The sequence below is a fragment of the Bombus vancouverensis genome, chromosome 7, assembly GCF_051014615.1.
Source record: "Bombus vancouverensis nearcticus chromosome 7, iyBomVanc1_principal, whole genome shotgun sequence".
NCBI classification, from domain to species: Eukaryota; Metazoa; Arthropoda; class Insecta; order Hymenoptera; family Apidae; genus Bombus; species Bombus vancouverensis.
In genome coordinates, this window is record NC_134917.1 from 5,186,896 (window position 1) to 5,212,100 (window position 25,205).

At 33.4% G+C, this 25,205-nt stretch overlaps 1 protein-coding gene across 7 annotated transcripts in view; it reads right to left on the reverse strand.

Moving 5' to 3' along the window:
• LOC117164223 (uncharacterized) overlaps window positions 1-25,205 on the reverse strand; it is a 335,191-nt gene that overhangs the window by 110,204 nt on the left and 199,782 nt on the right. For 5 of the 7 annotated variants that reach the window (XM_033347142.2, XM_076619722.1, XM_033347138.2 and 2 more), the window contains 2 exons: window positions 21,549-21,766; window positions 1,105-1,243 (listed from right to left, as the gene is read on the reverse strand). In XM_033347142.2, coding sequence (XP_033203033.1) covers window positions 1,105-1,243; window positions 21,549-21,766 — 357 coding nt within the window. The remainder of the gene's footprint in view (window positions 1-1,104; window positions 1,244-21,548; window positions 21,767-25,205) is intronic. The other 2 variants (XM_076619721.1, XM_033347140.2) reach the window with 2 other exon arrangements.

A 25,205-nucleotide genomic window follows, 5' to 3' on the forward strand; every position in this document is an offset into this window, starting at 1 on the left:
TTTGAGTTCGTCTTCTATACTAAGTTTTCAAGCATCTAATGATAGATATGTCATTTATAAAAGCGCACTGCGAAGGATATAATGATTATAATGATAATCTGCAAGATTATAATGATAGATACTGTAGACCATTTAAATTCTCTTTATTACCCATCATCTTCAAAATGAGAGAGTCACTTACCTGATCGTCAATGTCATTCTTAGTACTTCAGAAAATTAACTTTAAAAAGATCAATTTATGTAATATGGATAGGAGGAAAGATGAAATGAGCAATTAAAGCTTAAAGAGATCTCAAGTTTTCTTCGAGATCTTAAATTAAAGATGTTTTACGTTTCTTGACAAAACGTTACACGATAATAATGATGTACCTTTCAATTTTATCTGGAAGATATACAGCGACCATATCACTTTGAGAACGTAGTACAGAGAGATACTATACAAGAGATACACGAAATACTCTGTTCAAGAACTCAATTCCAAATATGAAAGTCATTCTAAAGTAGCAAAAAATGATGTGGAATGTAATATTTGACAGTTTAAATATCACTAAAGAATGATTTTAAAGAATAACATCTATACAAGCAATTCTTTTCAGCTGGTACGCGATGTTATTTTAAGTACTTGAAATTTCTACATGTAATTTAACATTGAACATTAAAATATTAATTGTTTTCTAAGTAATTATTCTGAAAATTTTCTTTTCTGTTGATATCAAGAGGTTCAATGTACAATTGCCAGATTGTCTGACCAATGTTGATTGTTTCTACTTAAAATCATTACTTCTGTATACGAGCTATACATTTTCTAATGCAATATCATGCAAACTATTAGTGTGTTAATAAAATCTATGATATATTCTTAGTATGCACGTTTGGCAATTTTATTTTAGTTCAAACTTTCGCCATCATATTAGAAAGTTTTGCACCGAGTGGACGTAACACATTTTGCTAATTTATCATATGTTTCATCAAGATATGTATTTAAAAATTCACTTCACAAATATGTACTGCTATTGAGAAATGATCTCAACATAGATACGGACAGTTTTCAGAGTATGCCAAACAGAAAAAAAAAATAATAAGAAGGAAAGCATGATTACTTACAAGGACGGCATTGGTAGGCGACTTCGATGTATTTCGGCAATCCAGGACACGGATCACCCTGAAAGGTTTCTGGACTGGTGTTGAACTTGCACTGCCTCTTCTTGTGACAAACATCCACAACCGTCTGCAACAGTGAGTACTAACGCGTCATTCAGACGATCCGCTCACTTTACGATAATGCTAGTATTGGTTATAATCTAAGAAAATTACAACGCAGTAATTTCAAGAAGGAACGTTTTATATAATATATTCAACAGAGTATTGTTGGTAATTTTATCAGGTAAACTGTTTATTTTAAATTCATGTACTGTTACCTTAAACTATTCTTAAATATAAAGATAAGCATCATCATATTTAAAAAATAGCTTAACTCTTAAATGTATAGCATTCTTATTTTTTAAAAATAATTTTTCATTACTGTATTAGGCATAAATTTACCTTTCTAAAGTATTATTTTAAATATATTTAATATTAGTAATTAGTAGTATTAAGTATATTTACTCTAAAGTATTTATTAAATTTGTAAGTATCAACGTCGAAAAATTAAGACGATTTTAAATAAAAAATTCAGAAATTAATATATAATTTAGCTCGACATTATGTTAGAAGAATTCCCAGTTCTACATACATTACGTAATAATGAAATGTCACGAAATTCAGCTGAAAGTATGAATTTCAGAATCAATTTCTCTGATATCCTGTATTACTTTTACTCAGTAGAATCGTTCTGACAGTTATACGATCCTTTGATGCTCTGTACGTGTCGCTCGCAAGCAGATCATGCACTCTGACATGTATACAGTGCAGTAGTTTAGGACCACGAGAACATGTGATGTCATAGTATCAACAGAGTTCTACCCAAAATGTGTAATTTACTGCTGTGTGATTACATATTTTGCAGCGAGACACCAAATAACGCAAACACGCTCTCCCAATAAACGAGAGCACGTATGCATACGCAACCAATTTACTTGGGCGATATTAACAGCAATACGTTCCAATCTTGTATCCATTAAGTTAATGATTAATTTGTTTCTCGAATTTATTCAACTCTACTACGTAGAAAAGCATGACGAATGATATTTTACTGTATTGGAATCGCGTAACATTCGTAATAATCGTGAAAATTTCCTCTGGTTAATTATACTTATACGGTGAATTAATTTTCTGGTCGTTATATGCGATAAATTCTAACACGAAGTTAACAATAGAGCGAGCGGATTGCAAAATGTGTAAAAATATTCTAACTGACAATTTCTGTTATTAATTATTCTTGTTGTTATACCTTTGCGTTGGAATTGTTAATATGTCTAGAGTGAAGACTTACATCAAAAAAGGAACTTTTAGGTTTTTTATGCAAACTATTCTGAAATTAAAAAATGAATATGCTTTCGACAACGTTTCATTTCAAATCCATATGCTAACCTGTTTCCTACATGTACAGCTCTAAAGTGCAGCGTTTAAGATGTAAGGAAAACTCAATGACATCTGATTCTTAGGATCTCAGCGACCTACTTTTTGCTTCTTGAAAATGCGTATGTCGCTGGTAGTGATAGTAAAAATTCGCTGATTCAGCTTCTGTCATTGACCATTGCACAGTTGTCAAGCTTGATGTAGGATCAGCGAAATACAATTGATTGAAAAAAATATAAAAATATATACATATATTGATTTCAACGAAAATGTCCCCGATAACATAAAATAACAGAAAATTTTATTAATACAAAGTAGAACGTCACTTCTATACCAGCTTGAAATTAATGTTCTCTTTTTCATTTCTAAATAAAAATGAATAGACGCATTTCTTTTTCTATTTTATTTAAAATTAATCCTATCGGTTTTAAATATTTTCTGCAGTGGATATTGCCTTGAACTAAATCCCTTTCGCTTCCAATAGGTGCAGTATCGATCCTATATTCTATTATTGCAATGTTGTAGTCAGAAACATGAAAAAATATTCAATAATACTAGTCCGACACACGTATGAGCTTTAATCCACCACGAGCCTCTTTTTTTCGAATTTGTACATATCGGATCATAGTCGTAAAAGGATTAATCATGAAAGAAGCAACTAGTACTTTAAAATATGTTATTTGAAAAAATCAGGTAATTTATAAAATCATATAAAATAATTGAGTAAATTTTATATGTGTTCCATATGGAAAAGAAATGGAAAAATATGGAAAAGTATTTCAATCATAATGCTCATTAAAAAATAAAATAAATTTTCGTGAAAATACGAAAGTGATTAAGAGATTGGATTTAACACTACAACAATTCTCATCTTATACTACTTTTAGCACATTGTTGTTCAGTTATTTCACAAATAATGCGGTTCTTTGATACATTATTTTTAGTCATTAATCAATGATTTGCCTCATCTCTATAATTATTTATCATCTTCTTATTAATTTCCATTTTAGAAGTAAAGCAAACGTAACAACTACTCTAAAATCTTTTAATGAGGGTGTACATCAATAATTATTACTAAATATTCTCGGACAAAGACAAAATCTATCCACACATTTCAGTAATCCCAATTTCATTCATCGTGAAGATCTTCATAAAAACCACAACGTCGTTTATAGGAATAGAAAGTCCATAAAAATTCTAAAATTCAAAATGAATTTCGAATTTCGAGAGTTAGTTGAAAGGGTATGTAACTGGCGCAAAATTGAGTGGCAATCTTAATATAACTGGAACCAGCGGAGACCTTAGTTGGTCGTACAATTTTTCTCTCTTCCATCGCGCTAACTTTTTTTGCTTTACTCCGGTTGCATTCGTTTTGCCGCAGCAATTGCAATAACCGCGTCAGGCCAAAGGGGGACGCCACATTAATTTCGACTAGACATCAAAGCGCTTCTGAGACTGTATTGTGCACGACCCTGGTTCTCGATGCAACTCGACTGTTTTCCTCTTTGTACCTTTGTTAGCCTGTGCTCTCCCTTTCTACGCTGTGTCCAACCCTCTGTGCTCTCTCCTTCGTATCGTCACATGACACAGTGCAGCTCGACAAAAGCGAATTAATGGCAAAGAAGTGGAGAAAGGGCAAACGCGTCTTCGATGTCACGCCCATCGTTGATATTCTATCGCAGTTTTTTGTTTGTTAATGAAAGAACTTTGAAAAATGACGCTTGAGACTGCTTGAACGATAAGCTACGCTGCTGGATAAGTATTTCTTATAATATTTTTATATTATATTATTGATTACAATATTGATAGTTGTTAATATGAAATATTAATTATATTTATTTATTAAATTCCTATCTATATCTGTTCCTTCTCTTTAGTTATGTTCATACAAATTTGGATTTACATAAAAATTTGTAATCTAACAAATTGCATTAATAAGCAATTTCTATAAGTAATTTTTCTGAGACTTGTACAAAAGAACTATGAAAGACTTACGACGATATTATACGCTCTATCTTAAATCTACAATTAACCATTGTATCTCACATTGTATGTATAATTTTGTAAAGAACAATACGCGAGCGTTCTTTTTTAAATTACCATCAAAGACAGTTACCTTCCTAATAGAACAAACGTGGCCTAGTAACCATAGGCAGGATGATATTCTACGTTTCGATCATTCGAATCTTTTTTATCACTTGTGTAGTAAAAAGTAAAATTTTAAACAGTAAAACGCTTATTTCCGTACCTCACAGTATTTGGATACCAAAAGTCCGTATTCTGTCTCACCGAAATGCGCAGGATACTAAAGACAAACAATCTTGTTGCTCTGACGGTACTCGCATTATTGCTTCACCAGTATTAATCTGAGAAATCGATTACTGTCTCCAAAATTGTGCCAAACGAAAAATTAATTAAAAAATCGCCAAGTATGAATATACCTATGTGTACCTTCGAATATCGTGATACTTTTCGGAGGCTCGTTATCTGGTTAGCATCGTTTCTGGTTTGGAAATTGATTAATTAAGTTTTTAGATTGACAACTGTTGTTGTTCAAAAACATTGCATAAAACATCATTATTTCATCGCTGTATGGCTGTTTCTATTTGTTATCGTTATATTGTATTAAGAATATAAGAAAGACTTAGGCAGCGGTTTTATTATTTTTATTTTTGAAAATTTCAGATGTGGTATTAAATTTCGGTACAGAGTAAAACAATGGCGTTTTGTTGATTTGCAATTGTTATGATGGTCAGATATATAGTGAGATAGATAGAGATAGTGAATTGAAGTGTGTTTTACAAAAAGTAAACGAGAGAAATGATATAATCGGAAAGTTTTCACTGCCGGGATTTTTGGAATTTTGTTTATCCTCCTTTTAAGATTGCTTCTAAAAGATGTCGTCTCAAATTCCTGAGATCTTGCTTTCATAGAAAACTCCAAGGTAAGCATATTCGTTCCAGAAATAATTTATACGAGATAAAGGATATTGTAAAATTTGTAAATAGTGTAAAATCATGTAAAATTTATTTATATTTTTTCAAAGTGCAGACATCCACATGTTTGCCGAATATTTGAACTTTTTTCGATAAGAATATATTACACCGTCCTTTTTTATTTCTGCTTTTAAAATTGTAAAATAGCATCGAGTTTTTCACCGAGTTACGTATTATAAAACGAACTTCTTTTTTTCAGCTGACAGAGCTAATAAATGCATCAAAGGTAATATTTTATTTTAAAAATATTTTCAAAAAAATTAACGATGATTTGATTTAAATAAATAAATATATATTTATATATTCATTTATTTATCGCAATGGACAAGACCAAGAATCTTAGAAACAGTAAATTTTAATATCTTATCATCGGAATTAATTAACTATTATAAATTACATTTTCGCTTATCTTTTGAAATATATATAAGATTACTGTCAATATATGTGAAATACTTGAAACTAATAGACATGCACTAGAGGAGTGCAATCGTATTGCATCGTGTAGTACTGCCGCTGTAGGCTTTTTGTTATATCTTGTTCTAGAATCGATACTAGATCAAAATTTATAATAAGTTTGTAATACAAATAGGACCTAATAAGAGAAGTTAATTTTATCAAATTCAGTAATAGGAATTAATAATTTGCAAGAGTAAAAATGTTATAATTTGTAGGAAATGAAAAATCCGACCAATTATTTGATTAATAAATTTTTCGGTCTTAAGGAACAATAATGTTAAAAAACGTTAACATTTAAATGTTAGAATACATTCTTATTCAAATTTTATTGGTACAAATATCGCAATCAAATAATTAATATTATCTTGGTCTATGCATTCGAAGTGTGCCTATTCTTCACATTCATTGTTTTTGGATTATTGAAAACCTCACCGGTTTATCTTTGGGTCATTTTATTTTCGAAGAGTATCTTCAGAGTAGCATTCATGATCTCCTCTGTCTTTCATAATCTCATGTTTCATGTTCATGATATCCCCCTTTTTTTTTTTACTTTGGAATTTCAAACATTTTTCTATGTGAAAAGGCATCAAAAAGATTAACTGAACATCTTCTAATTTAATTCCAGTTGCCAACAGATTTAATTTACACGTAAAAAGACACTTGGTTTGTACTGGTCAACAGTTGATTACTCGATACTGGACGACAAACGTGAAAACAATTATAGATTATAATGTATATAATGTACAAAGAAAATTACAAAACTGGGGATAATAATTACAGTTAATAGACTAGATATAGCATATACAGGGTGGTTGGTAACTGGTGGTATAAGCGGAAAGGGGGTGATTCTACGCCAAAAAAGAAGTCGAAAATAAAAATTTTTCGTTTGAGGCTTTGTTTTCGAGAAAATCGACTTTGAATTTTCGCTCGGCACGCGTGCACTTTATCACGTCTCGTTATAACGGATCTCACTGTAGATCGTTGTCTCGATGGAAAAATTAAAAAAAAAATTAAAAAAATTTTTGTTCTATATTTTCGACTTCTTTTTTCGTGTAGAATCACCCCCTTTCCGCTTGTACCACCAGTTACCAACCACCCTGTATAATAGAAAGAAATCATCTACCTACTTGAGAAACAAAATATCAGCTCTAGAAAATAACTTTTACCACTCGGAATATCGACATATGCCTCTAACATGTCAGAATAGCGAAATTAATGGAATAAATTATATGGCTCCGAAATATGTTACATAGAATTGTCAAATTCATTCGTTTACTAAAAAAAAAGAGCGAATATCTGGTGAAAAAACCAGAACTAATTTTAGTCAGTACTGTATGGTCGGTATTGCACGATTTTCTCCTATATACATTCTTTCCAAGGATCAAAATCAACGATATCATACTAAAACCACAAATCCTGACATAGAATCCTTAAAACAATGCATCAAATAAAATTCACGCCGAAACTTTGTATCGCGACACATGTCCAATTTCACTGCACTCATTGTGTCATTCAAATTCTCACGGAAAGCAATCTCGCGTATTCCTAAAAAGAAAAAGCGAATGAAATGCAGAATGAATCAATCCCAACGAAGTATGAATCCAACAAATGTTATACTGCAAACGGGTATCAATATTATACCAGAAATACCTTTGAAAAATCTAACCACGATCCAATTTGACTCGTCACACATGAAACAAAAAGTGAAAGACGAGAAAGACTCGGTACGTTCAGTTCACAGATCGAATATTTGCTAGCACGCATTTAATTATTGGGGTTTCAGGCTCGACCTGTTTCCATGCGTTTCACGTACGAATGAGAAAGTCTCCCGCGGGAGAAATCGATTTCCGCCGTACATCGATGCTCACCTATTTAACTCACTCCTTTCCCTAACCAGAAACGTCTCTCCTCTTTCGTCGCAGTCACCCTCGCGTAGCCTTACACGCTCTGACGCTTATCCGGTGGCCCATTAATTCCTCCGTTAACGATACTCTCGCTCCTCTATCGTCCCGAAAACAGGATATCATAGAAATCAACGGGACGCAGATAGGAGGTGAAAATCATTGTTCTGGTTCGCAAAGGCCACGTTGCGTTTTTGATCTAGTAGATATTCTAACGGTTTAAGTCTAATTTCTTTAGAAATAATCACAGTGTTTTTATTACATTTTTGGTCCTTTTAAAATTGTAAAGTTTTAGAGCTCAATATACTGAAAAGCTGTCTCTTCTATGGGGACTTGTGTGAAAATCAGAATACTGCGAGATATATTTAACGATTAAAATGTAACCAATGTGTTTGAAGAGTGAAATACAGCCACCTGATAAAATATTTGACGATGGTCATATTATTGAGATAGAATACACAGAGATTACTTGATTAGCGAAAGTTCTCTATTTGGAATAGCTGATCGCGTTTGGCTGGTGAAAATAACACGTTTTAATAGAACAAAGATAACCCGATTTCAGTACGTTTAATAATATATATGAAAATTTTGTGGATTTTTTGTACAAAACCTAAAAATACATAAAAAAGATAAAGGTATCGGTTATTGGATAAAATGGAATTACATTTACAATTTATGAAATATTACAAATTATTTACACAGACTTTAATACGATATACGAGAAAATTATTGTTTAAATTAAATGCCCTTGGCAGAAGTAAATTGCACAATAATATCATAATTAGCTAATACTTAAAACTAATTATATTACCAACGAAACGTTATTAAATATTATCTCGGACACTTAAAACCCACTGATTGAGATGAAATAAATCAGCCGCTAATAATATCTGTAAATCGTGTAGATTTGAGCTCAACGACTAAATTGGATGACTGTCCAGAGCAATTAATTTTATGTAATCGGCTTTGCATAACTCAAGCGGATTTCAACCATTTAGCTAGAGTCGCCTCGACGAATCATTTAGCAGGATGATGCCTCACTGTCATAACCAGGAAAAGTTGATAGGTTCTTTAGTTTCCAATCTTCTATAATTTGTATTCGCGTTAATTACTCAACTATAAATATATTAACCTTACTACTCAAATTTGTATCTTAATTTTGTTTCAACAAATAAAGAAATTTATAATACTTTATGCGTTAATGGAACAGTAGATATGAATATACAATATTTTAACACGAAACTGAAAAAAAATACTTCAAAGTTCAAGTTTAACCGTATTTTTTAGTAACAAAAAAACAGTAGATTTAAATACATTTTACTCTGTCGTGAATGTATTAAGGAAAAAAAATTCAGGAATGGATGTTATACGTGTTAAGTTTAACAGAGTATTATATAATTATATTATATAAATATTATATTATATAAATTATATATTCCAAATTCGTATATTCCAACCTTAAACTATTCTTAAATATAAATACCAGTATTTAATAAAATTATATTTGAGAGAACTAGTTTGGCTCCAAAAAACATAATGCTTCCCATCCCTATTTCTGTCATTCAACATCCTTACTTTTTATACTATTTTGTTATAACTTTATATAGCTCAATTAGTTTTAAGTTTGTAATTTCAAGATGTTTTATTAAACGGATCTAAAGGTTGTAATAGAGTTAAATTAGGGGGCATTAGTGTCTTAGCAAAAACAAACGAGTCGTAAATTCTATTCTAACATTCTGAAAATATTGCAATCGCAATGCACAAGGTAGTTAAGGTCCATTCTTTTCCGAGAAAATACGAGTCAATTAATTCCAACATCGAATAAACGAGGTCGCAGTTACGAAAACATCATTCCTCTTTATATCCTCATTTTTCTCTTTTTTCTGGAAGGACAAATCCATCGACTTGCCACATGAGATATCTGCAATATCATGAGCTTTTGGTTATCAAGACACTTCGATCAGCCGACTATTTCAAGCCTGGAAAAACTAGGACTTGTTATCGGAATTTAACGACAAACTGGCATCGTGTTCCACGTGATTGTATACGTCGATTTATCGTGATCGCGAGTCATCGCTCCACGGAATAGCTCCCGATGCGCGTAGTCGATAAAAAAGAAGAACGTTTCGAAAAATATACATCTCGCAGTTACGATGAACGTACCTGTCGTTCGAATAATCGCACGTCGCAATTAAAAAAATTTAGATTAGTGAGATGAGCAGGGTAGAACATGTTATTTTTATATTTTCGTCTTTTGTTTTGTTTTTAATCCCATTAATTTTTTTATTATTGCGTAAGATGGAATAACAATCCTTTTTATCTGTCTATTCTTGGTTTTTGATCATTGCGAAAATGGTGTGAAATTTTGCTCTTTTAAGAGAGCAAAGTGAAACGTAAATATCGTTTCCTTTAATAACACGTATATCTTTCTCTGGTGACTGCTTGTATACAATTGCCAAATCGATGTATATCGGAGAACTCTTCTGAATTCGCAAGCTGTCATACGACTCTCGTGACAATGTATCGTACATCAATAGACCAATCCGTTTATTCTTCTCGCAAGCGTCAATAGAAAACACACTCGGGAAGATCAGAAATAATAATTCATTAATAATAAATATTTCATTATTACATGCATTATTGAAGAGAATAATTCCTGACATGTATTTTCATGAAACTCGTAGTTCTTGCTTCTGAAAAATTTTTTTAACAATTTTTATCTTTTATAAATGTGAGCACGTTAAAGAGGGGTAAACTTAGGAGGTTTACTATCATTTTACCAAAACGTATCAAACATGATTGACTTCTTGTTTAAATTATTTGTAGAAGTTTAATATGAAACACTTTTTAGATTTTCAAATGTTTCAAATTTATTACTTTCATTGACCCGAATTTGTTTTGGCACAAAGGACCAAAAATTCCGATGGCAAAATTTGATGCTGTAACGAAGCTTACACAGATCGTTTTGTTAAATATTGCAACATCGGAAATCAATTTTCAAATAATGTCAGTAATTCATACCAGAAATCGCGTTTGCGTGACTGTTAATTTTGTAGCATACTGATTGCATTGTAAATGGAATTTCTAAAGACAACTACGGTGATGAGCAAACAATGTCATTAGCAATACTATGTATTATTAAACAGAAATTAGTGTTTGATGACGACTGATACAATCGATTATACAATTATAAAATCCTAAAATATGGCTCCAATTAAAAAAATATATGTATGCAATAATTGATTACATACATATTTATATTTACAATAATCACGAAATCGTTGAAATTAAAAAGGTATACTTTGATACGTTCGAAAAATTGAGAACGTGTCTGCTATTTTGAAACGATGAATGGTGCATGTATTATCGTTCGAAATTATGCCATACAAGTTTCATTATGCGACCCGATATCACGTGTACCCCCTCATTATCGCATAATGAGATCACTTTCGTTAAATCGAGACGGCGAAATTATTTCAACTTCGAGACACACGTAGAAGAATTTTCTGTGGTATGTTTGAAATAATATGCGATATAGTAATAAATTAATTACATTATGTGCGGCATTTGATAATACAGTTCTATGCAGTTATGAATAGATACAAATTGCTATAAGTTCAAGTATTTATTTAAATGATTATTTAAATCGTCTTATTTTAATTCCAAGAGAAATGTTAAAAAAGTTAAAACATTTCTATTAAAATATCCCTCTCAGTTTCCCTAGAATCATCCAAGTAACGATGTACTTCTCTTGAATGAGCCATCAATAGAAAGTGAATAAAGCGAAAAAGAGAAGGACGTTCGTCGAAGATTTTCGATTCCGTTCATACACCGGTGAAACTCTGGAGAATTCTCTTTCCTACATCGTGGTTTACGATTGTATTTGTATCGCGTGGTCTGCGAGCTATATTTCAACCGAATGAAAAGAGCAGCACAGCTCGAGGTAGGAGAAAGGCCAGCGAAAAGGAATTCAATCTTTCGTTGAAATTTTCAGACGAAACGCGGTGGGATCGATTCGAATTTTTAATCCATCGAGAATTCGACGTTTTCATGGAAATCATAGGTCGAAGGTAAAAAAAAGAAAAGAAAAGATAGGAGCAGACAAAAAAGGAAGAAAATGGAAAAAGGGGCAACGAAAGAGCTTGAATACGCGTATGTTTTTTGAAAGTATGATTCCGGAATTGCCATCGACCCAATCGTTCGTCTTTATAGTTTATTCCGTTGGTTTTATGGTCACGCGAATCGAGCCACGGTTCTTTTTTCTCCTTCCTTTACGTATACAATAAAGCCTGAATAATGCGAATAAGCGGTCGTATGAAGGCTGTAAAAATTTTATTTTTTTCCTTCGGCTTGAAACCTGTATGAAATGGGGTTCGGACGGACAGCTTCTGATAAGGTGTAACGTTTACTGCACACGTTCGCCCTTATTGCCGGGATCAAAATGGAAAACGTGGTCGGCGATCGTCGATTTTCTCACACTTCCGGGAGAACGAGTCAATATCAGGCAAGTGGTTCCTGTAAGTAATTCTCAGTAGCAATATCGATCTACATTAAATTATAGATATTCCGGTTGTTATTATATGCACTAGACTATTATTGTATCTATTAACATTTAGAGAAAAAGTTTTATGTTACAAAAATAATGTAGTATCGTGGGCAGATTGCCTAAGAAACATCGGGTGAACCATAAACAATGTTGCCGACAGGCCAAAAGGGTCTGGAAATTTCAATGGACCGAGCGGCCCATCAATGTGTCGTCGGTCCTTCAGTCGAATAGTTACGCGAAAAAAAAGGCCTACGTGACCATGGCCGCGGACTGTTGCGGAACACGTACGTGGTGGGGCTATGAGAAAAGACAAAGGGATGCTTAAAGGGAAAAAGACGAATTAATGGGCAGTCGTTAGTTGAGAAGTCAGTGTGGTCAACGTTATCGGAGTGTGTTGTCAGCGTTGTCAAGGAGGATGGTCTGCGTGAAAGAGAGTATTGGAACCGCGGTGACGAGAGTTGTAAATTAACTATTTAGTTGTCTTAGTTATGGCACATTACTGTATTTAGTTCACGTTAAATAACCATCGTTTCCTGTTTAATCCATTGTAAATAGATCTCTCGACCAATAAAATTAACATATAGGATAGAAATCATTGGAAACCCCAATTTCTAATATTTCTAAATAAATAAAAAATCCTACAATAGTATATTCATAAAAGTTTTCTATGGCAAATATTCAAATAATTTAGGGAGCTAACGTAGATGCCGGCTTTAATTATTAAAAATATTTAAAAAATCTCTTGAAATTACATTTGCATATAATATCATCCAAATTCACAAACTAGATTTAATTGCGGTTAGAGAAGCAATAATACGAATAATTGTATAACACCATATACTATATATGGAAAATTTCAATAAAACTTTTAAAAGAAACTTCATTAACTTCGTTCCTAACAAATCTTAAGATCAAATTTTCAAACGCTTCACATATCCTCTCATAGATTCTCCCCCACTTCAATATGTTTTTAATAAAAATTTAATTTCTATTACAGAACAAACAACACAGATCTGAAACTTTTACACAACGCTATATATATATTCAATAGAAAATCTGAACAAAACTTCGGCTCATATTCCACTCATCAATACTCTTGTCAATCTTGAAGATTGAATTTTCAAACGTTTCATATGTTGTTCCTTGGAGTTCTCTTCGCTTCGATAAATTTTCTGTGGTATTAGGACTTGAAGCTAGCACGAGTCGACTTTTCAAAAGCCCTTGGAGCGAATCACAGATAATAGGAAGTCGACCATTAGAAATTAATTTTTGCGCGCTTGGATCCCATGGTCTCGACAACCAGTCTTCCAATTAACACGATTTTCTAAAGAGCGTCAAGAAGCTAATTTGCATCGGCGAATGCGTTTCAAAGGTCGACTTCTTCCAACTTCCCCTTCAATCTTCCGTCAAAGAATCGCGTCTTTTGACGTCGAGCAAATAGTTTACTTTGGTCATTAGCGGTTAAGAGGTAGACTTACATGATCATCGAGTGACTCTGTCGTTCAAATCTTGAAAGTCTGCCAAATCTCCTTTACTCTGGTCGATAAATACGCGAAACTTCTCGAGAGTGCTCATAGAAATTGGGCAAACAGTGTGCCAAAGGTTGTTATAGCGATCGACAAGAGGATTAATGAATTAATTAGAGGCAAGGGTTGTTCAGAATTATCCTGATTTAATGAAGGGATATTAAATATAATGGAAACTGTCGAAGTACTAAAAATAAAATACTTGTAATAGTATGTGGAACAATCGGTTAATTTAGTCAGTGTTTCCTTGTTAAAATGAACGAATTTACGGAAATATTGGAGAATTAGATGATGAAAATACTAATGGATTGCATTCTCCGTAAATGAAGAATCGTTCTTCGAGATATCGTTCCGGAATATAGTTCAAACATTTTCGTCAGTTTAATTAATTGTTCAAGACTACTTCGACTATGCTTGATCACATAAAACACTTCCTTAAAATGCTCAAGGCTTTCATAACAGGTAGACTGCACCTTTTTATGCATTTATGAAAAATTTAAATGCGCTACAATGTGTAGAATATACATAATATGCAAAAATATACAAAACATGCCAGCTAATGTACTTTTTATAACATCTAAAGAATAAAAAAAATTTCTATATAAGTTTCTGTTAAGAAAATTAAAAATTTAAATAAATATACACGGCCTAACAATGAAATTTAATTATATTTATACCAAATTATTATCTCTAACAATAATTTAATTATTTATATAGAATTGATGCAATGCTAATACTGGAAAAAACACTCAGAGAAAGAAGAAACACATTATCCCTTTGGCTAACGCGCAATTCTCCAGAAAACCTCGTTAAGTGAGGAGAATAACAGGATGAGCTGGAAAGTTTTAATTTTTAAAGATCGTGGAGTCGCGTTAGGGCTTTAAAGACGGCAAAATTGCAACTCGTAATCTTCCGTTGTTGACACTCTTCTCCGTTTAATATTCGCCACCGCCTCGTTTTCCACAGAAAAAATCGTCAAATAGAAAGAAAGGGTAAAAGCTGGAATTGATGGTTGTTCGGTAAATCTAAACGATGTTTCCGCAGTTGCCTGACTCCGCAATAATAAATATTATCGCGACGATCAAAATAACGAGCGTATTTGGCCTGGTGCCACGTATTCGAGGATTGTCCGCTATTCTTCTAACCTCCACGGTTCGGCGTGACATCTTCATATTCCATTTCCGATAAACTCCAGTTGAAAAACGTAAATGAGTTCGAACGATATTTCGTTGCGTCATCGGAGTGATCACATTATACTAAGTGCATGGTTCTGAAAGCAAAGAGAAAAATTGTTTTCCATGCTCTACTCCTCTGCATAATCGTACGAATTGATGCTTACGCGGTATGGCGGCCAATATTCTTTGAGAAAACGTTAGAAGGTTTTAGGTACTAGGAAATTATAGGTTTTCACAACTTTTTAGATTTTATTCGAGTTACGTTGCTTTATGAGAAATTGAATTAATTTTTCTACGATGGACGTATTTACAACGTATTATACTTTTATAGATTTTTGATTGACCAAAATGATGAATGTATTCTTTTCGAGAAAACGGTTTTGTTACGCCGGGCGACTCTCTGCCTGGCCCAGGTCACACACCGCGGGCCAGACGGACACCAGATGTCCGCTCTTCCGTACGGCGTACCCTCAATAGCCTTAAGCATCCGTCATAAACCCGAGTCACTTGCCTGCTAAGGTCCTTCAAACAAACATCTGGTTCCGAGGAATTTCTAAAGACTATTGTCTACCACGGCTTAACTAAGGAAAGTTGGTTTTTCTCACGCACGCTGCAACTTTCCTCCCACTAACCACTTTCTCTCGAGGGCGGTTAAGACCCTTCGTTTAACCAATTAAAAACGAAGCCTATTCCCTCACTCTCCTAAACAACATCGGCACCAACAAATCCGATGGTCCCGTGCGCTAGACACACCCATCCTTAGTTTTCCTCCGACACATCATCGGCTCCCAAGACAGTACTGATTTTACATCCTTCGAACGGTCAACATCCTTCGAGCGGGTAGACACACCCGCAGATCAGTCACTCACTCATCTCGTACATACGCACCAGTGTAACTATCCTCGTTATAAGTTGTGGAATAAACGGTGAAATATAACTTACCACTGTGTCAAATTCAATCAACCACCTCTGTTATCTTAACCGAAACAGGGGAACGACTACTTCGCGGCGTCGATTCACCGAATCGTAGCGAGAATTTACGCCTCTCGCTGACGCGTTTTCCTCGCGACCGCGTCTCTCCGCGAACGGTCGTAACAGGTTTCAAATTTTAAAACATTATATTTTCTTTATAAAAGAATTCCGGAAAATGTCATTTTATCGTTAATGATTAGTAGAAAGTAATTTTTTTAACAAACTTTAGTTTTCTAACAGAGACGACTATTTCAGACTTGGAATAATAAATCTTCTGGTTTATTACTTCATGTTATTATAACAATGTTAATTAACATATTTCAAATAGGCTACGTAAAAATATATCTTTTCCATGTTATCATTTAATTAACTGCTGGTCACATAAAAATGTATCTTCTCTCTACTGGTACTACATATATATTTTTTTTTAGTCATAATAATTTTTTTTTAAATAATTTTAAATCAAAATAAAAGAATTTTATTGAAGATGAAAATTATGTACTCTCTAAATGTAAATGATGGTTAAATGATAATAGGCGAAACAAATATTTTTACGTGACAAGAGTGAAATATATTGATTTGACATGATTAATGATTTGGATGAGTGAAAGAAACTATTTTATGATATTGAAGACTCACTGGAAAAAGATCTTATTGGAAACGCCATCAAGAGTGAGATCATTGATCGAATAAAAAGAGCAATTTTATTTAGTTTCTTCAGCACCATATAAGGATCACGCACAATAGCTGCTTTCCAGAGCAATGGAAACGTGAAATACGAAATCCTTGTACGACTTTCCTGACCATTGGATAGCACGGTACGAATTTCTATTGTGACTTTATCGATAAGTTATCGTCTGTAGTGTGTATTGAGACGAAAAGGAAATTATATGATTTAACGAACCCCTTAACTCTATATTTTTACAAAAAATTTTGAAATGATTTACTTTGTCAAACAAAGAGAATTTACAGCAGTTTCTTTTTTCTAATAAAAAATGGGATTTATTTTCTTTACTAGTCTAAGGAAAATTAAGATAAATTAATGACAAAATTGGAAAATTAATAAAATGAAATTTGAATTTTTTTAATTTAACACAATCTTTAACAGATATCCAATAAATACTCGATAATAATATACATTGTATAATTTACTCCGCTCAGAATCGCAAATCGAATGCAGTTACAAACCCTCTTGCGATGTTCGTTCTACGTTACAGTTAATTGCACGGAAACACAATAGGATTTTGCAAGCGACTGCAAAACCTGGCATTCCGTTTCGTCCTGCTAATCTCTGTTGCGCAAACTAACGTACAAATTAATCCTTGTAACAGGACAACCACACAAATTTCACATTTTCCATCTAAAATAAACGATGTCATTTTGCAAAACTAAAATAACCTTCGAGTTAGAAAACATCGTTTCAGAATGTTTCGTTGAAGAACTAGAAGTTACCTTAAGAAATTAAATTTTTCTAATTCTTACGGAAGTAATCAAAATATTGGGGTTATCTAGCAAGCATGTAAGAAAAACTTTCAACTTCATTATATAAAACTTTTACACAATTTTTGACGTGAAAATACCAAAACATAGGAATTGGATGCAGTTTTGTAATATTCCCCTTAAAATAAAAGCCTTGTTAAAAGAAATACAGAAATATGGAAATCTAGAAAACAACACTAGAGTTAGATTAAAATCTACGTTGAGATATATGATATATTTTTTACGATTTATTCTGTTTCGAAAACCGGCGCAAAAATGAGAATCCTTTCGATAACGCTATTACTTTTTTTTTAAAATGGCAGTCATTAATTCTTTGGTCGAAATGAAGTGAAAATGAAACGACTAAAAGTGTAATTTCCGTTTCATCCGAACCACGAAGAAAATCGAGGAAGACTAAAAAGCGGTCGGTTAGGTGTCGAAAGTGGAAAACGCAAGAGACATGGCTCGTTTTCCGTGGAAATCCACTGGTAATCGTGAGTCTCGTCGCGGGCGAAACAGAGCGGAGTCAGGTCGAATAAGCGGACGAAAGAGGCGTGAGGAGATGGCCGCCATTTAAAATCCACGTTCGAAAAGATAATGGCAACTGACCTGAAAACGACACTCGGCTATTTCGTCGAGTGTGCCAGCGACCGACTTATTCGAGAGGAAAGAGGAAATGCGGTTTCAAATGTCGCTCTTTCCGCAACACGACGAAACGAATGATAATGTACAAAAACGGTTAACGGTGTATTGTACAGAGATAGAAATTTGTTTTGTTGACTTTTGAAGACGTTAATTTACAAAGAATTTTAAGAATATAAAGAAATCTTTTCTAAGAATGGTTAATTGGAAGATAAAGTAGTTCTACTGTCTGTAGATAATGAAAGAATTAATCCCAAATTGGGTGGACAAATTGGATCATCAGTGAACCAAGCGAAATTTCACTCTTTAATTTCTTTCTTCTTTCTTACTTCTATTGAAAAAGCATCTGGTATTTGGTTCAACAGGCGATTGAATGTAACAAAGACATTGATAACAGTACTTAAAAAATATTATTGATCTTTTAATTTCTTTCCTTCGAATTCCTATTGTCATGGAAAAATGTTTCTAATATCTGGCTCAAGGGTTGCTTGTATGATATAATAGAAATATAAGAGAGACTAAAGCTGCACTCTTAACTTTACTTATTATTTTGCAACATTATTTCTGCATTTTTATGGTAAACAAAGGGCTAAGAATGTAAGCGAATGTAGGACATGCTGCGACGTTCAAGAATTGAAAACATTCCAATCGAGTGATCTTTAAGACTTTCAAAGTAGTTATTATGCACTTCCGTAAACAAGGTGATCAAGACCTGAGCTGATTTAAAAACAGGAGCGGCGATATAAAAGAGGAACAAGTTAACTAGAAATAATCATGCTCTTCTGTCGAATTCTTGATATTCTTTTATATTTCGAGTCTATCTTTCAGTTATCAGCACTATTTGTCATCAAATATTTTAGAAGATACGTTCCATCTACCGCAACAATCTTTCAGAATTCTTTTATACCAGTTTACTTGGAGTATAATGAATCTTAAGCAAAGGTCTTTAACAAAATTATTCAAAGAATTAATGAACGAAATTGTATAAGCATCCACAGTTTATTACACTTAAATAATAACGAGAATACATTTATATGACGTAAAAGATACATCATTGGTTAAACTGCGGATGAACACTACATAAAATACACAGTGTGCCACCAGTTTCAAACGTGTTAACCTAAACCTACTTCTAACGAAACCGATCCAAGAAATCCTCGACTCACCAAACAGAGCGATGATCGAAGAAAAAACGAAGAAAGAGAAAGGTTGAAAGTATCGTACAGACGCAACATAGTAAGTAAATACACGACTCGACTAAAGCCTGATCCGAAATCCTAACGATGAAAGGGTTTCGGTGGAAATCTTTTTCGGAGGCGTAGCGAGGGCACGAAAGCTTACAGACCTAAGCAGAAGTTACGAGGGTTGAGCCGCGTGCAAGGGTTAACTCGGCAAAGTGGATACGGTTTACGATTCCTTCCGGCTCGATTTCTCGTTCACCGGAAAGAGATCCTGGTACTACGGCAATCGTCTGCGTCCTCCTACGGATTAGAAATCAGAATTTCGCAAGAAACCGATAAATATAAGATGACATAAAGTTTCGCGGGAGGGACGGTCGCGAGTTGTAACTTTCAAAGATCGGATCACGGGTTATCCGATTCGTAATGTTTTACGACGATCCGATACTTTTGAAGTTACTGCTCCGCGAAGTTTCTCCGATATCGGAAGATGGATGTGGAAATTATTTCAGACATATTTCGGAGCAAGGCGGAAGCTAATATGCAGTGTGTCACATTTGATTTTCACCTTAAATGTCTCTCATCGCTTACATATTCAGTGTCCAGTATGGATCTTTTTCATGTTAAATGCTCAATGGTTTTGGATAATTTTTAAGTAAAGAAGTGGATAGTCTTTTTATTGTGCAAGGTTGATTTGCAAATAAAGTATTAGATACTAATAATTTTAAATAGAACACTTAAAAAGAAATTACAGTAGAATAGTTTTATATTTTGAGAGATATTATAAAACATAAGAATGTTTGAAAATTATGTTCCGAAATGTTCCGAAAAGATTCTTTCGTTTTATAAGGAAATAATGGATGCACAACATTTTCCGTTTTATATTATTTTATCGAATTATGTATGATCCATTTTGTTCTATCAAGATAAAGATTACAACGTTCGACAGATTAGGTTTCATATTTGTATAAAGATGCGTTGTAGTAAAAGACGTGTCTGTAAAAGAAAGACACTTTTCGGACAATCTAATAGATGTTTGTGAAGAATTAATATCTAAAGTAATATCAATAATTGAAAGTAAGTAAAAGATAAACTTTATTCTTAATGTATAAAGTTTCATTCCTTCCGTAAAATATTTAATTTTCTTTAATCAACTTCAGCTTGTTTAATATCGGCATATATAGAAATAGAATATCCGTTCTTAATAAATATTACTAGTAGTTATCCACTTAATGTCTTCGAATCTGTGGTCAGAGGTCCAATTACCCGTGAAAGAGTAAAGAGCTAAAGTACAACTTTCAGTCGATTATGTGACGTACAAGCATAATTTAAAGTTGGTAAAATCAAACATTAATTAGTAAGTTATGGGAAGTAATAATATAGAACATTCGATATACGAAGCTTCCTAACGCTGATGATGAAAGCCATGCGTCGATCGTAGTTTAGATCCTACTTTAACATAAAGTTTCGCTATGCTAACGTGGTTTTAGTTAACCACCGACTTATCTTCATCGCACGAATAATAATCATCTATACCATATTGTATGCACAGAAGATGGTAAAGATGAGTCCACACATCGTAAATGCGATAACATAAAGTTACCTATTTATAAACGTTAAGTGCAGTAAATGCAAATGAATAACAAAATAAAAAAATAAGAAAAGAGGAAGAAATAGAGGGATTACATAACTACATAATTACTATTACATAATTACCCCATTCTTATATGTAAACATTATTGCTATATTTCTATCTATATTTTATTGTTTCTATTAACTTTTACCTATTTCTGTTAATCTCAATTAATTTGTAGCGCTATAACATTATTTTTCCCATGTTTATTTAATTAGTAACTCGTTTTTATCATTTTCACAGCGCTAATTCTTGCATATTTACTTATTTTTACTGATTTCGATCATTTATTTATTCGATTCGATTATTTATTATTAATTTATCAACCTCAATCAATTTTCATCAATCTTTATTATTTTAAGATACTGTTACATGTGAAAAGATTAGAGCTATTATTTTTCTAATAGATCAAATAACAGGAGATACGGAAAATTCGATTTGATTTCTTAATTATCACAAGAGGTTCGTTCCTTCTTCAAATCGTTCAACGACTGAATTATTTAAAAAGTTGCCTTCTAGACACATACCTGCAGCGATTGCGGCCAGATACAAGTCTGATTCGTTTGTCTGTCCCCAATGTACATGGATGGATCAGAGGAGCTACACCTATCGGTTCCATTTGCTCCTGCTCTACCATATTGAGCTAGAACGACAGAGATGGTGGTACCTAGTGGACACTTCAGTGTCATCGACTCCTCGTCACAAGCTGCGCGCTGATAGGTCTTCAGGGTGCCTAATAACAAGGCTGTTACGTTAAACAACATGTATGTGCAATGTAAGATGCGATGTAAGATGCAACAATGAAGATTATTTAACGAGGAAAGAGAATTGTTGCAAGTACACGAGAAGATTAATTAATGAAATTATAAAAGAAATTGTCGATGAAATTTTTCAGCCAAAAAATCAAAATAAAATAATTTATTCGGTCAATTAGGAAATCGTGTGATTTGTATGGGATTGAAGAGATATTTCAATCATCGATGACAATGAAATGTAAGATAATAATAAATGTGAGGCACAGAATATTCAAATATGAAAATATATAAAACAAGAGATGAAAGAGTTGCGCGAACAGATATACAAACGAAAGAAAGGACGAAAGGGAAGTGAAATACATAGAAACGATCGGAAGGAAGGAACCATCGACGGCGTGGATCGATTGATGACCCGTTACAGTGTCGCCGCAATGGTGATTAGTTCCGGGAGATTGGCGGTAATTAACGAGTGGATCAATCGAGGATTGGTTGAACGGCGATGTATCGATGACACCCGCGAAAGCAGTGTCGTTTCGTTTACACGCGAAATACAAGCCAGTCGGGATGAACAACGGACCACATTTGTGAAGTTCAACGGCAAGTTTGCGCACGGAACCGCAGACGTTACCGCGTTTCAGTCAAACCGATTGGTATCATGATCGACATCGAGAAGAACGACAGAGCGAACCATTTATAAAGTTGTTAATTTAGTTCCATTTTTTTAAATAATTTTTTTTTAAGAGAATCGTGTGTTGATGATGTTGATAAAAGTTTCATCATTAAATAAGTATGATAATAGAAATATTATAGAGAAACGAATAGCGTTATACAGAACGTGGAGATTGTTAGTACAACAATTGCGCAGAGAGAATGCATAGTGGTTATACAGAAACAATGGCGTTAGTAGGCGTAGTAAATAGTGATAGATTGTGTGGGTCCGAAGTTGAAGCGAAATAATGAATGAAATTTATAATAATATAAAACGAATTTGATTTTTTCATAGCAAAAATAATGAAACGCGAGATAGAAAAAGTTTATATTATAAAGATAGCGAAGTAGACGCAAGTATAGGAAATAGCAATTATAAAACCAAAGCAACAACATTCAAAAGATGAAGAAAACATAATGTTTGAAACATTATCGCAATAAAAGACATTGTTTTAATAAAAATAAAGACATCAATTGCAGAATATAGGATATAAATTAAGCAGGATATAAGAAATGTTTCGTAGTTAAAAGCGTTCAGGGATACATTACGCGGAGCAATTAAGTCGTTGACCCAACAAGATGTTCAACAAAATGTTAGTGTATCAGTACAGTCACCGTGAACGTGGTTTGTTAGCATGCCAATGTGGTTACCATCAGCATGATTTATTAACGTGTCATTGTTGTCACCGTCACCACGATGTACCAGGCATTGTGGTCACCATCGGTACGATACACCGCAACGTTATCGTGGTTACCATCACCAGAGTTAATCAGAGTGTCGTTGTTACCATGCGAATTGTTACAGTGTCGTTGTTCCAACCGCCACCATCGCCATCACCAAAGTCGTCGTAAATGACCAATAAAATGGAGCAGTCCGAAGGAAAGCATGAAAAAAGAAATAAGAAAATTTCTGTTAGCTACACATCATTATATATAATACTTGTAAAATGTAATGAAATTAATTGTTCATTATAAAGAGATAATAAAATATTACGGTAAAATACAAATATATGTATTTCCTACTGCATTTTTTATCGTTATGAAAAACTAATAAGTAATTCTAGAAATAAGGGTGGCAGAAATGTTTTTAAAATTCTTTATCAATTTTGCGACAGTGTATGATATTCGTTACCTTTATAATAAGAGAAGTTGTATATTGTATATTTTTTTATCATTTGTGTATCTGTATCCGTCTCTTTATTTTCAATATAATATGACTGATATAAAAATCATTTTTGGTACGTTTTTAATAAAATCAAACAATTCATATAAAGATAATAATCATCGGTCCAATAACACATCATTAAAATTACAGGTGCGTATCTTAGTTAATTCTCTTATTACTTTAGAAAACACAGTTTTTTTTAACAGAATCATTATTCACAATGAAAACACCACGGGTATAAAAGATTAATACAGTTCAATTTCACTCTCGTATTATAAAAACAAATGAAACACGCGTCATATACCATTGAAACCGCATGTAGGCACAACTTTCGGGATAATAAACTTCCTCCTAATTGAGCGTCAGTGAGTTGGAAATGCAAGGAAAATTTCTGATTGCTTGCGGAATTCTCGCGCAAACCACATGAAAGGGACAAACAGACGTGCGAAATTTCTCAGCTTTTCGACCATGTAGGATGGGAACCGATAGATCGATGTCGAAGCAGTAGACCCGATAATTCAGGTGGGACTAGACGAGTGCTCTTCGAGGAACATCCACCTCTACGCTTCGAACCCTCTTGTTACCGATCGTTGCTTCGCAAAACGTTGGCAAAGTTGTGGTGAAACGTGGCCTGAAGGCTATCGTTCGTTCTACGCCGGTAATTTCGTTTATGTGGGAGAAAGGTAAATTTCATTGCCGTCGAACATCTAATTGCATCGACGCATCGTCAGAATAAAGTACCTGATCCTCGTTTCTCTTTGCTTTATACCAATGTGATCGAAACGTATCGCTATGGAGGTTAACCCGATTGCAATGGTATTTTCAGGATGAATAAGGATTGTTCGGTTTAGAAAGGAGTGAATGGTTAAATGGTTAGAAAGATTATTGGGAAATAGTTTCTAGACGTAACAATAAGATTATAGAGACCGCTTAATTAGAAATTTGTCCCATCCTTAAATTATTGGTGTTTCGAAGGAACTTTTTTAATTTTATGAGTTGAAAAGGCTAGTACAAAGACACTATCAAGTTTTATAATCTAAATTTTTGAATTGGGATATTTAACAATTTTTATATTTAGATCTGAACTTTGAATTTTAATCTTTAAATTTGAATATTGAAATTTACAATAAATCTGCATTTTTTTATGTTTGGAGTTTTTAATTTGCAGCATTAAACAGTTTGAATTTACCTTCCTAATTAACTGAATAAATTGTTTTACAGATTATTCTGAAGCATCGTTTCCCAGATCTTATTAAGATTCCCATTGTACAATAACTTATCCCTTCATCCTCCAAATCGAAAAATTAAAAAGCCTAAAATTCCACTCCCTACATCATATTTACTAAACTCCCTAAACCAAAATATCGGAAAGTACAACAGTTCCAATCACATGTTGTTGCATTTCACTGTAAACCATCTACGATGCCTGAAACTACGAACCAAAGATCCCCGATGCTTCGAAGCTTTCCACTATTGCCCGTTATGTCTTTAATACACGTTGTAAAGCTCACGGGCGGAGATTACCAACGCGTAATTATACGAAGCACGATCGTACG